This window comes from Ischnura elegans, chromosome 4, assembly GCF_921293095.1.
Source record: "Ischnura elegans chromosome 4, ioIscEleg1.1, whole genome shotgun sequence".
Taxonomy (NCBI): domain Eukaryota; kingdom Metazoa; phylum Arthropoda; class Insecta; order Odonata; family Coenagrionidae; genus Ischnura; species Ischnura elegans.
Genome location: NC_060249.1, coordinates 124,053,592 through 124,068,569, shown reverse-complemented (window position 1 = coordinate 124,068,569; position 14,978 = coordinate 124,053,592). Strand labels below are relative to the sequence as shown.

The window sequence follows — 14,978 nt, the reverse complement described above, 5'->3', positions numbered from 1 at the left end:
CCGAGACAGCCTAACTACCTCTGCAAATCGTACCGAGACAACTAGAGACCATCAATGCAGCTGCTATTGATAAATAGAATGACATTTTCAACAATAAATGTTTCACCTGTATTTTTTTTCTTAAACACCTTTACTATGTTGTAATTTACACATTAATCATTAGTTGTGGACATTTTGTTCCATATGAGAGCATACCTAACAGTAAATAAGAAAAAAGGTGTCCAGCTATCCTAATCATTTTAAGTGACTGTTGAATTAAGCGAGATCACATTGTTTTCTCTCGAAGCATGGTAAAAATCATGTGATAACACTCGCTTTCTATAATTATTAAATAATAAATACATTACATGTTCGCTAATGCATGCATGTTTGTTTAAACATGTAAATATAATGGTTTAAAAGACAGTAGCGCCTTCATTTCCGAAGGATACGAAAAATTGGCGCCTACCACTGAAACCTCTCCATAGTGAACCTCCATACATCAAATTGCCCAAATTTTGATCCCCTCCATTATTATGTAAAGAGGATTTACTGTAATTCTTCCGTGAAATCTCATGAGATACATACTTGGGGAAAATGAGTACTTAGGTACAAATGGAGGAGGAACCTCAGAGATCTTAAAGAACTGGCTCAAGAGAGAGAGAAATGATGGGCTACAAAATGTCAATCTTAGGTAATGCTTCTTTAATATTTTCATCAAATAAGTCTATAACCTTGTAATGTAGTGTGTGCAGAAATGTACTAAATGAAGATTCTGGACGCAATGTTGTACAACATGTACAGCTGATATATGTATAGTATGAATATAATTGGAGGATAACCCAAACAAGCATATAACAAAAATACATACAGCAGTTCCCACACTCAACCCAATTCACCTAGCTTAAAGATCACACATAAACCAATCATCATTAATGATTGCTTCACAACACTGCCTGATGAAAGCTTAACAACACTGCCTGATGAAACCAAGGTAATGATATAATATTTATGAATAGAAAGTGGCCCGATATAATGAAAATGAATTTCAACAAAGAGGAGTCCTATGGCTAAGAAAAATAACAGACAATGGGGTTGTTCAATCTGAATTTGAATGTTAATATGAATACAATAGACACTTATGAAAGCAAATTTTTGATGAAATAAAAAATACTTAAAAATTGCTGCCCACTCAAACAGTTTGTGATACCAGAGATGCAAGGAAGAACAAGTGTATTGGAATGCTGAGTAGCAGCTGCAGTGATTGGAAATAAGATGAAAATGATATGCACAATTTTACAAACCCCTTGTATTGATAGGATAGCAAACTTCAATGTTACATAACCAATTACTAGTCAAAGTAGCAAGAGGTTGAAAAACAGACAATTGTATTATTTGAACGTATGAGCAAAAAGAGATTGAAAATGTTGAAGGCCACAGAAAATATTAAAGTGAATGAGCTGTTCCATCATCTCTACACTGACCTTGGCAGGAAGCTGGCGGAGGGCAGCCAATGCTTTTGCATGAGTGATATTCCTGAAGTCTACGCTGTTCACCTCCAAGATTTGGTCTCCAGGCTTCAGGCGGTTGTCCTTGGCTGATGCTCCATCTGAATACACTTCATGAACGATTATGACACCCTGAAAGAAATTCCCAGCTCTGAGTAAGGAGTGCACCGGGTGTAACATGAAAATAATTAAGACAACTAAATTTGCCTAACCAATAAATAAACCTCATATAAGATTTGACTTAAACACAACCCAATACTCCACAGAATAGGTGATACAAATGCAAAAACCTAATTAACTAGTTGTAATTTCAGAAATTTACAAATAAAACTATGGGTTGGTTTCATTTCGCCCGTTAAGCATTGATCAAAAGATATTGATTGTAAACTTGCTATATTACTGACATGATATCTCTCTACTTATTCAATTCTTTTTACTGGAATGTAAATATAGCAACTGCTCACCAGAAGAGTGTCAGAGCCTCCCACAATGCTCAACCCAAGGCCCACATTCTCCTTGTTGATTTCGATCGTTGTCTCTTTTCCAGGCTTGATCTCGCATGTTGCAGGGTCCGCTGGAGGCTCCGGGGGGGCCTCTGATGGTTCAGGAGTCACCGCAGGTGATTTGGAAGTACCATGGTGGGTGGACGCCGGGGGAGAAGGGTTGCGTTGCGTGGCGTTGGGTGCCACCAGGAGTACCGATGAGGGTCGTTGGACATTTTTCGATGATGTGCCCAGCAAGGATTTGTGCGCGGAGCGAGGCGCATTGTTTTTCGATGTAGTGGATTGGGAGTGTTTTTTGGAGTGGTGGTCGGAGGAAGGTCGTTGCGAGGACGATTTGATGATGGACGTGAGGGAGGAGAGGGGGGAGGTTTTGGTGGGAGGGGCAGGCGTGGGTTTGGTGAGTTGTCCTGCAACAAAGAGACAAACAACCGCACGTTGAGCAAGGGGTCATACAAATTCACGATCCCTTCTTATAATAAACCGTGCTTTGGTCATAGATCTGTACCATTGCAAGACAAGGTCACTATTGGAAAGAAAGCTACCACGGCATACGAAAAAAATGAATGGATTCGATAAACCTTGGAAGACTGTTTTCTAAATGATCCATCTTGAATCCTATGCTTAACAACGTAATATTGTGGCCAATTTATAAAGGAAACAACCCCATGGTGGGTGGCATAGAGCTAGTACACAGGGGGAAATATGTAGTTGTAGGAAAGGTGGAGGATATCTCAACCAAGGCTTCTGCAAGAAAAAGTTTTCCCTCGGAAGGAGAGGTGGAGAGAGTAGAGGACATTTTTTTTTTAATCTCAGCTCAGTAAGTAGTAACCTTGTGAGAATTCCCTATCTCAAATCTAAAAACATCGGCATCAAGGCAGTGTTAGGATCAGAGCATCTCGCTTTGGCCAAAAGGAAATGGACATTAAACTTTTTAAGCAAACTGCCCTATCAAATAAAAAAACATTCCATCACATTTTGTATTTGAAAATGCTCATAATTTCTTGTAGGAGAATGTATTTCACTTAGTAAATGAATACCTACCCAAATAATTAACCTGATTGCGTAACATTCTCAACCATTTGCAAGGTGTTTGTTATTACTATTTATGTATTTCCATTGTACATATCTTGAAGTGTCATACACCATGACGTTCAGTTGGAGGGGGTGGGAATGCATCTCCCATTCATTTCGAGGGGTTTTGGACTCTTTCATAAACTCACTCACTCTGACAAGAATCATAATGTATGGCCCAAAGGCCAGAGTAGATGCCACCATGAACATTCTCCCACATGAAAAAACCAGTTTCCAGACCACATATAGACTCCTCCACTGAAAAAAATCGCCTACGACACAATCCCATTAACTTTGATGAGGACTGATTGCCCGGCATTCTATTCTGTGAAAAAGCTCATATCATGTTTAAATGTTTTTAGTTCATAGAGGAAAACACTAGGAACATTCATAAACAGCACTCGAAGCAAAGGGGTAACTACTATACACCAATTTTCACATTGCAGAGGCAGCTTCAATAATAGGGTTAAGAGTAAATACAACAATTGAAGTTCACATCATGAACAATAAAATTGATAACATGCAAGAAAGGACCTACATGTTAGCCCCAGAACTTAAAAAAAAAAAAACTCAGATTAATGCATGCTCTTAAAATCAACACTGAACTGGTCAAGTTACCCAGGATATGATTTATAATATAACCAGAGCACTGTTCATGCAAATTTCTGCATCATGTACGCCCAAGTTTTGATCAATCAAACAATAAAATACAAAATGGAAAGAAACACTAAAATTGGGAAACAATCACAATGTATGCATTACACTCAATAGTAAAATTGTACAAAGGAAATCATTCGGAGAGAAAGTTACGATGAATCATAATGATAAAAATATAAACTATGAGCTATGATTCAGAGTCGTTAGACCATTTGTCAAGAGCACTTACTTCATACTTGCAAGACTTCATCGCAGGAGTTCATCACAATAAAATTCAAAAGAATACAACTTTTCCAAAAAAAAGTCAATAAAATAATGCCCCATACCCGATGATGGCTTAGTAATTTAAAATAGCTTCAATGTTTTTTTTTTCAAGATTTTCAGGAAAATATGACTGCTTTATTATCAATGTCAAAGAAAAAATTAATTTGACAATGTCTGCATAGAATAAACAGACCAATAACCACAGGTTCTTGGGTACACCAGGTTACAATATCCACTTTAAAATTTTAAAACGGATATTGTGAAGAAGAATCAGCGGACCAATACAGTCACCAGGAGAAGAGCCTGAAATCTTAAATCAGGCCTAGCTACACATAACTAGCTGTTCAGGTTCAAAAACTCCCTCCCAGTCAGCAAACCATGGATACAAAATAAATAAGTTGTTTATTCATTATCCTTGTTGTGAATTTCTCCTATCTATCCTTCCGTACGTGCAATATTGACTATTGCTAGAAGGGTTGACAATGACATTGACCCCACGCAACGAGCCCAAAAATTAATACTCAATACATACATAGTTCAAAATTTCTTATAATTTTGGTCTTCACACGATGCAAAATATTAGTATGAACTCAGTTAGAATCTACATATATATAAAACTCCACATAAGCCCTGAGTTGAAAATGCCACAGTCCAGGTTAATCTTGGCTGTGCAAAGCAGATACATATTGCTTTAAAAAGCTTCAATGTCCGCTGCCACCACAAAAGATACCTAGTACCAGCCTCTATAACAAGAATTACCATCCAAAAAGAGAGATGAGCAAAATAAAAACACTCAAAAACAGAGAGAAGAACATCCCAGAACCTTTCTAGAAGAATGGAATAACCCACATAGCAGAAATACATCTCTGAGACGTCTCGAATATCGCATCTTACGTCTCAGAGACATTCTGAGAACTTCAGAGACTTCACTGAGATGTCACTATGTCCAAAAAAAAAATGGTCTCTGAGATGTCTCATAAGACTTCATACAACGGTATGCTTAAAAATGTAGGCAAAAAATAATTAAATGCAAATTATACAGTTATGGCCTACTTATCTCTATCATTTTTAGCGACAAATTTTTGATGGATGATCTTTTGAAAATAAGTAACCCATATTAAATGTCGTGATTTTAATAATCGCAACTGGATAACTGCATCGAAAAATATATATGTAAGGCATTGATGGCGTTTAAATACGTTTTTTTTTAAATTCCTGAACGTCTCACAATAACATCTCTGAGACATTCGCAATATTCGAGACCATAGTGAGACGTCTCAGAGAGGTTCATTGCTATGTGGGAACCCGTATAAAACATTAATAATTAGAAGAAGCGCAACAAATAACATCTTGATACTCACATTGGCCATGCACATTGACAATCCACCGAAGCAACATCAAGAGACGGCGAAAGCAGGCAATTCAGGAAGAACATGGGGGAAACGGGGAGACGATGGACAGGGGGGACAAGGAGGATCGAAGAATGAAACAAAGAGAGGGGGAGGGGGCGTAAAAAGAGAGAGAGAGACAGAGAGAGATGTGATTAATAACAAAACCTTCAAAAGCATCTCACAGGGTGCTTAAGCCGGCTGCTTCAAATGGCAGTACCATCCCCTGGTACATAAACCACTTCTGGCTCTCTCGACAACAATAAAAAACATCCAAATGCCTGCCCATGAGGGGTCTTCAAGTAACCAAGTACATATTTACACAAATGCAAGCCAAGGACATGACATAAAAATCATTTAATGTAGTTACAACAGAACCAGTCCAAAAAACCAATCATGTAATGCTCTAACAGAAAACCAGATCAACGTTATGGATTTTTAGTAAATAAAACATTAGCTAATCCACAGTCAAAATCCAGCAAACAGAATGCTCTAAGCAGAATCATGAGCCACTTTCTCCGATCAGCAAGCGATTACATTTGTTTTTAGTGAATGCAAATTTTAGATTTAAATTCATGTTAGATGCTTCATTCAAAACCACAAAATACCACAACTACCTTAACATCAATAAAAAAAAGATATCTGAATATTGGTCAGTGAAATAATTATGTACTCATGCACCAAAAATGCAAAGAAAAATTAATTTTTACTTTTCAATAGATGCTTTTTAACAGTTAGTATTTGTTGTTAATGATGCACATTTAAGCAGTTTGTTACAAGAATTGCGGGCACAAAGCATCTGCAAATAATTTGTATCTTTCTAAAAATTAGACTTCAGGCAGCTGAAGTTAAGCTGTAGGGGCATTAGGCACAACAAAATACTGAGGTCAACGGAGATTGTACTGATAGTAATTTCCCATAGTTGTGATATTCCTCACAAAAAACCATGGAAGTGAGCGTCAAGTTTCGACGACGACCTAAAAATACAATGTTAGCCCTTATCTTTCAAGTAATATATGACCTGATTGAAAACACCCTTTAATTAAATCATGACTTCAACTCAACATACATTAGCCACATTTCAGACAGACAAAAATTTAAAACCTTCAACCACAAAGATATTAACTTTGACGATGAAGGTGGCCCATTGAATGGCCTAGGATAAAAGGAATTATTTGGTATTACCCAATTGTCCAGCAAATTCCCTGAGAGGGAGAGATTTTAGTTCAAATTTTGGTATGCAATAATGAAGACAGAGGAGAAGTGCATTACAAGCGACGTTACATTTTTCATTGCAATATCTCAGGAAGTTTTTCCATCACATTACTACATAAGAGTAAGTTTAGTATTTGACAAGTAGATTCAAATCTTTTCATCGAAAAAGGCTTTTGGCTGAAAGTACACAATTTACATGAACGGAATGACATCTAAGAGGATATAGGTATTAGAAAAGTACAATGCTTGGCAAACAGATTTTATTAGCTTTGAATGCATCATTTGACTTCAAATCAAGGAATCGTACTCGTCATCTAGACAAATTAAAGGACAAAGACACCACATCATAATAGGCTCACTGCTAAATAGGAAAACGCTGGCTGCTCCTCAGCAAGGGGTTGCATAATTTTATGAATGACCCACAGATACAATGGCAAAATTCACCAAACTAAACAGCTGCAAGGCCAGTGAGACACTGGGAACCTTTTCCGAGGGATTAAATGATATCTCAACCATGAGACACTTTCTTGCTCGTTGAAAATCAAAGCTCCAATTAACAGAAAGTTCTCAATGGTCAAACAATTGTTGAGTTTGGTTAATGTGATCAATATTAATCCCTTCATTATATTCTGTGCATCATGAATGCTATTTAACATGAAATACTTATAATTACCAACAAAGAAAGAGGAACATTCAGAGGAAGTAGCATTCAACAAATAGCATGCAAATCACAAAATAAAACCAGCAATTGAGATTTTAAAAGAAGTCATCAAATCGTGTGTGACTGTTTTAAATGGATACTTGAAGGTGTTAACTCAGCACTGTATCTGCTATACTTATGGCATTACTGAACAGATTCTAAACTTGTTAGATTGAGGTGTTTTTTTTCACAATTTGCAATTTTTTTACAAGTTTGCACAATTTGCAAGTTTTTTCTTAATTCAATCAGTTGACACTACTATTCCCTATAACAGTCTGTACTACTCATTTAAATGGATTTATAATTCTCTTGCTTTATAATATGCTATAGATCCTGATCTCAAGACTACAACATACAAGTGTGCCCGGAGCTAACACAAGAAATAAAATATATGTAAAACATACTTGAATTCCATTGATATCCTCCCTCTTGAGAGGTATGATATGGAAGGTCATTGCAATATCCCCCCAGCATCAGATATCATATAGTTAAGAGGCAGCATAACTGTGGAAACCAAGTACATTCCACATAATTTTGCTAGCTAAGTACGTTTGTGCAAATAAGAAATTAATTTTATCAACTAACCTAACTTTGAGATAAAATGATTAAAAAGCAGTTTGAGAAGGATGTTATATTTCTCACAATGTGAAAGGTAAAGTGTGAGTGTGAATAAGAAATTAATTTGATCGGTTTACCTAACTTTGAGATAACATGATTAAAAATCAATTTGAGAAGGATGTTATATTTCTCAGAATGTGAAAGGTGAAGTTTAAGTGTAAATAAGAAATTAATTTTATCGGTTTACCTAACTTTGAGATATGATTATTAAAAATCAGTCTGAGAAGGATGTTGTATTTCTCAGAATGTGAAGGGTAAAGTGTGAAAGGCGAATTTCAAAGATCGAAAGGCGCAGGTCAGGTGTTGGACAGGGAGACAGACTCACTTGGCTTCTCCTCCTCCTTCTTGCCATCCTTGGCCTTCTCCTCTTCTTTGGCCTTGTTCGGATTGCACACAACAATTGTGACCACACCCTCCGTCTTCTTCAGGAGAGAGGCCGCCTGAAGTTGTCAAATACAAAATTAGGATTACATGTCTCACCAAATAAATTTCCACATCTTTTTACTGAATCTAATCAAGATTACTCCCTCGGGGACCCAGCTAGCAGTGGTGGATCCAGGATGGAGACAGGGGAGAGGGGGGCTAGTTGGGGGTTACCTCCCAGCCAGTGGCGTAGCCAGAAGGGGTTCGGGGGGGTCCGGACCCCCCCCAAAATATAAAAACACAATTATTGTCCTTCATAAAAGAAAACAAAATATTGAAAAATCAGGATTTTACAAAATGTTTCTTTAACTAATTAAGTTTTTTCGATTATGAAAAGTGTTAAAATTAGTTTAAAACCCATTAGTTAGTTCCCGGTTTTTCAAAAATTTTCCCCCCTGGTTTTGGACCCCCCCTCCCCCGAACAAAATTCCTGGCTACGCCACTGCTCCTAGCAGTAATGGGGTCCGAACAAAATTGCCATTCTTTCTAGGGTAAATTGGAAACCTATGGGAGAGGCTTTAGCCCCCATTAGCCCCTTTCTGTATCTGACTCTGGATTGTGACATACCAAAAGCTTGTAAAATAGACCCTAAGTTTAGAGCTAACTTGTATTTAAACAAACTGAAGTAGGTAAATACATCAGAAAATATAACTAAATACTTTTGAACAAAGTGGCAACCTCCAAAAATTTCGATTTTATCTAGTGCATGCTTTGACCCAATGGAGGGGGCCTATAGCCCCCTTTATAGATCCACCACTGCCAGCTAGCACAATTATTTAGAATATCCTTGGTTTTCACTGATACACTTCCTCTTAAAAATATGATATCTACCGAAAAGGGAGATTTTGCAATGGAATTGGATATCATATGTATCAAGAGGGAAGAGCATCCAAGGAATATTCTGCATATCTACATACCTATCAATTGTCTTAACTGGACAATCATCATTTCTTTAACTACTATGAATGTGACAAAAACAGTAATGTACTTCATTCACAGGAACCACGCTGGAAGTCTGCAGTCAGTTTAAACTGCAGCAGACAACACTCTGTTGCATGGGGTGACACCAACAGGCATAATATGTATTCCAAGATAAGCCTGACTTTATTCACATACTACTTTAGGTTGCTTTAGAAAGGCCAATATATAGACAAAAATAGATAAAAATTAAATTGAGCACTTAATGAAAAATAAGCTTCATGGCTCTGTGGCATTTATAATAAAAATAATCAAATAAGAAATGCCATCCATCGTTCTTCTGCAAAACTAATATCAAACTGTTGCACACACAATAATGAAATTAAGTTGATTCATTCATTCATTCATTCATTGAGCCGCATCAATGCCTGTTCCAGAGATTACTGCTCAGAGCTTAATTTTGGCTGGAACGTGCCGGAAGGGCTTTCTGGCATGATCACGGCCTTTTCTTTCTCAGGGAAAATTGGATCATGTCAAAAATTTCATCATTTTTCTTTACACTTGGTAAAACATTGATTCCTCATTGTGACTTTCATTACAAGTTTAAAAAAACAGAAGATAGGGTGGGCTCACATGTATTGGAAAATCGTTTGGATTAAATGTGTTGGTATATGTTCGGTACCCATTGTAAACCACTTTTTGTCGAATTTAGCATTATGACTGTCTACAGCCTATATGTATGTCATATTCTGTTGTTCATCAATGGAAGTTTACAAATGCACTCGACAAGAGCTGATGTACATAACCATGACACCAGAGCAAAGAGTAAATTAGATATGCCTCAATGTAGGCTGGTCAAATCTTTTAAATATGAAAACCAGACAATTAAGTACTTCAACATGTTTCCCAACTCAGCAAGAACGGTTGACAACAATGTCTTTCGCAGGGCCCTAAAAAAATTCCAAATATCTAAACCCATATACTCACTGGAGGAAATTGATTTCTCCATTATCAGCTTTTAAATGTACTTTTGCACTTTGATTCAAATTGTATGATTTCTCTCTTATTTGTATTGTATATGTACATTCTGCTGCCTCTTAAATCCAGGGTATTTCTTATTACTGTGTCCTCACATGAGGTGTATTAATTGACGACATCTACCACGATTATTAATGTGCTACAGATAAATAAAGATATTATTACTACCAATAATTTTAGGAATCATAGTCTGTATTCCATTGAGTGGCGCACAGGCCCGCCACCTACCAGAGTCAGTCCGCAAGCATCAGGGGAGTGGGGGAAGGACGGACCATAAAAACTGTATGGGACTCACTGAAGTAGCTGGCACATCTGAAGTAGCTGGCTAGTCTGCTACCTGAGTCGGTCTGCGAGCTGCGAGCGCCGGGGAGAGGAAAGGACTGACCATAAAAACTACGGGACCAACTCAGGAAACTGGAAGGCCCATGCACCACCCTACGGCACATAGCCTATAAGCACTGTTATTACCCAATCCTGTACTATATTTACATAATTTTTTTCATTTTCCATTTTCAATTTCCAAGATGCCTCCTTCCATGATTCATGCTTTGATACAACAAAACACAAATGACAACCACACGATAAAAATGACAAGGACACTGAGCACACCCAAAATTTTACGCTAATGTTCCATCCATGGTGGAACAAAAACACAGTACTATTCCACAAAATTTATTTAAGAATATTTCATCGTTCCACCAAGTAACGCCCAAATCAGTTGATTTTTTATTATTTACTAATGTTCCATATATGTAATTCAAAATTGACGAAACCCCAAGGATACTTTTCCCATTAATCTTGCCGGATTCCAAGTTAATTTCTACTACAAATGCCGTCATTGGTATACGGGTACTGGAAACTCGTGTTAAGTGCAACCTCCTGTAAATATATTGCTATTTTTTTCCATAGATCGGCCTTGACTCAACAGATTCCTGACCCCATGCGCACAATTTCGAGTCACTCCACTGACGTATTTCACTTTCTTCATTTATCATATCACACTACATAGTATTTGGTTAGCTCAGGGTATGTTGAATTTTGAAAAATGTATTACAAACTTGACATGTAGTGCAACAATAATACTCACAGAATCATAATTGGATCCCATGATGACATCCTTGTTCACTTGCAGAATCATGTCACCAACAATCAGGCCAGCCTAAATAATAAGGGAAACAAAAAGAGAGTTAATAACATAAAAAAATGCAGAAAGTAAGAAAAAGGTAAAATATTAATCCAAACCTTTGGTTGAAAAGAGCTCTTTGATTATAAAAGGGCTAGCTTACACAGGTAAGTAAGGAAGTAAGGACAAATGAAATGAGGAATACATACATATAGGTATTTATATAGATACAAATATGTATGTACATGGATTGTTTTTCACAAAAAAGTAGTACATTCACTTATTATGCATCGTGTAGCAATTGAGAACCACTTGGTTCAAATATTTGATATTCAAATGAAATTCATCCAATATTATGATGATGAAATCTCTCATCTCGTGCATACACACATGCATTGGGTAAACAACATTAGCGTATGCATTAAAATCCAAACTGGCAAGTTGCAGTTTCAACTATTAAATTCCAACATTTCACACAGACATGAACAGCACAAACACAAAAATTAACTTAATTTTATTAATTACATATTAAGATATTACTCAGACATCCATCGCTTCACCATAAGCCTATCAGTAAATACAATACCTCAAAAGTTGCATTTTAGATGCAACAAATAGGAATGCACTTGATATTAATCCACAAAATTCAACATAAAAGCAACTTCAAGTATTAAAAGTGAAACCCATTGTGCCAAAAAGAAAATTTAGCCCGAAGTTCAGACAAAATATAATTCTGTTGCAGAAATACTATGCAAGAGTAGGCAGGTAAACTAGAAAATCACACTCTTCACTGGAAAATCACACACTTTACCCATTGAACTACTAACTTTGCAGATAAATTATAAATAAATCCTACATGTGAAGGCAGAAGTGGATATTAAAAACTGGAAAAACTCAAAAATAATAAATGAATGAAAAATATGAAGAATATAGAAAATCATTGACATCATACAATTTTGCCAAACCATCAATTGACGGCTATTAGAAAATAATATCATAAAAAACATTGATGGCTTTCCTGAAAATCATGAAGTCCAATCACTATCATACAGAATTTACATTTCTTCTTCTCAGTTCTAGGAAACTTGGCTCCATTAGTCAAAGATATCAAAGCATTGCTAAAGCTACCTTATTCACTATTTTTATTTATTTCTCATTACTTTTCATAATTTATATATCACTCAATTTTGTACTTCATCTTAAAATTGACCCTGACTTTCAAAATAAACCCCACGAAAGTATAAAAAGTAACATGACCTTTTTATTTGGCTCCACCAATTTTCTAATGAAAATTTTCAATGCGTGAGGCAACAAAAAATTATGGGACAACAAAAGGCAGCAGGATAACATAATGCAGCATAACTACGCATGGTATTTTGGCCTGTATTTGGATGATTGGCTGGGAAAGAGAGGAACGTAAGCAATCACAATACGAGACCATCACGCCACTGACGGTTTGTGAATAGGTGGCAGGTTTGAAGCGCAAAAAAGCACATTAAAATGCATAATCAATAACAGACAATTATACCTGTTCTGCAGCACTGCCCTCTTGGATGTCCGAGATGAAGATACCTTGTCCCACTTCGGCATGCTTTCCCTCAATAATCATGATACCAAGACCTTGCGGGCCCTGTCAGCCAATCAGCACAAAGATGCAAGAGTGGGGGTTGGCGGAGAACAGGCACAGAGACAGAGAGAGAGAGAGAGAGAGACGAATTAGCATGATCAGGTGAGTGCAAGGCTGATTGGGTTAGAAGGAACAAACAAATGCGTGTGGATGAATCAACAATTATATGAAATCCATTTAGTCTGCGATGGTACTTTGCATCAAAAGTAAATCCATTTCATCAACGAAGTAGGCTTAGAATGAGATTATACATGATGAATTATTTCTCTTCCTGACTGAAACCCTCACAATGTTATTCACCAAACCAAAGAAAATGGCTCTACAGTTAAAAAAAAATTGTTTCCAACAACAATATTATTTGAGAAAACAAAACTTTCATAAGTGCAAACTAATAGATTATTCAATTACCAAGGTTTGAATAGGGTTTGAACACTGCGATGATTATTTCTGAGAAACCTTAAGACATTGAAAACAATAGTCAGATTGTAACTTCATCCTTTAATACTGGCTTGGTGAAAATAAATGTAATAATTCAAGAAAGGCCCATTTTCTCATTTGAATTTCAACATATACATACGTATTTAAAAGATCAGCAGTAAGGTAATGATTGCCAAACATTGCCATTTATTTTATCCTTTCATTCACTCATTCAGTGATTCAACCCAAAGGTTGGTTTGGATAGGTGAGGGTAGAGCTCACACCAGACAAATCCACAGGTGTGTCAACTTCACACATTCAGGGCCAGGTCATTTCCCTGGGCCACCTCACTCTTGAGGATTTTGTTTGTGGGCATCCAAAGGCTTCAACTGGGATTTGAACCAGGAACCCCTCAATCAGCAGCCAATAGCTCTACCCACTGGGATATCACACTGCCCCATAATGTGCGTAAAAAAGCGTAAATTCTGAATCAAAGAAATCACCATTTCTAGGCTTTGAAAAACTCATCGTCACCACAGCCGTCTTTGGGATTTTATGCAAGGGTTCCAAGAATTACAATTGCTATATTGCAACATTGGTTATGCAGGAGACTGATGAAGTTGAGGGAAGAGGGCTATCATTTGGCAAGGATAAGGTATACATATTTTGCATCCTAAGTACACTGCAACCCATATAGCAGCGAGTATGCGACCCACATCAGTTGCATGTCTGATAAGTGAGAATAGTACACAAGGGCATTGAGGACACTCGTAGAATATCAAATATTAAATAGCTATGAATAAAGTAGACAAAATCAAAGCATCACCCAGATTAGAAAGTGGTCATTTCTTATAAGGAATTTCCATATCCAAGATGTTGCCTGAACACCCTCGGCATAGTGGCGATTGAATAGGGATCACTCAAAAGAGTACTGTAGTTGTAACAGATAATTTTAAGATGAGTTAGTTGTATAAAGAAGAGTATGGAAAGAGCATGCTAGAACAAGAAAGACAAAATTATTAAGCATGAGATGAAATGCTTGGTGAAAGCTAATTGGAGGCATCATAAATTGCAAGAGGGATATTGGTGGATGAAAGGATTATCTTTTCTTGAAGCTTAATCAAGACAACAACTATATTACAGCTTTTTTCAACCCATTGCAAGGAAAAGCATGCTTTAGCATGAGGATCCATGCAAGGGCTTTCCAAATACTGGATGCAGCTGAGGCACAGTTTTGTACACTAACTTTTAGTGCCCAGGCATCTAACATTAAGCTTTGTTAAGCACACCGAGTAAAACATGCCCATGCTCAGAGATTGCCCATTTACGAATATGAGAGAACTGGGAAAATATGGGCATGAGCATGTGGCATTAGTACATAATTACCCACTTTGGTGGTTTATAAGCAAGTCATATAGACACCACAACACTATCTTCTAAAAATTGAAAAACCACTGTTTTTGTTTCACTAAAAAGAGAGATAAATTCCTTTGAACAGTAACAATTTAACAATTGGGTATCTTAAATCG

General features: G+C 36.8%; 1 protein-coding gene across 5 annotated transcripts in view; it reads right to left on the bottom strand.

Moving 5' to 3' along the window:
• LOC124158011 (inaD-like protein) overlaps positions 1-14,978 on the bottom strand; it is a 211,335-nt gene that overhangs the window by 26,288 nt on the left and 170,069 nt on the right. For 3 of the 5 annotated variants that reach the window (XM_046533155.1, XM_046533156.1, XM_046533159.1), the window contains 5 exons: positions 12,934-13,035; positions 11,370-11,441; positions 8,229-8,343; positions 1,952-2,397; positions 1,464-1,619 (listed from right to left, as the gene is read on the bottom strand). In XM_046533155.1, coding sequence (XP_046389111.1) covers positions 1,464-1,619; positions 1,952-2,397; positions 8,229-8,343; positions 11,370-11,441; positions 12,934-13,035 — 891 coding nt within the window. The remainder of the gene's footprint in view (positions 1-1,463; positions 1,620-1,951; positions 2,398-8,228; positions 8,344-11,369; positions 11,442-12,933; positions 13,036-14,978) is intronic. The other 2 variants (XM_046533158.1, XM_046533157.1) reach the window with 2 other exon arrangements.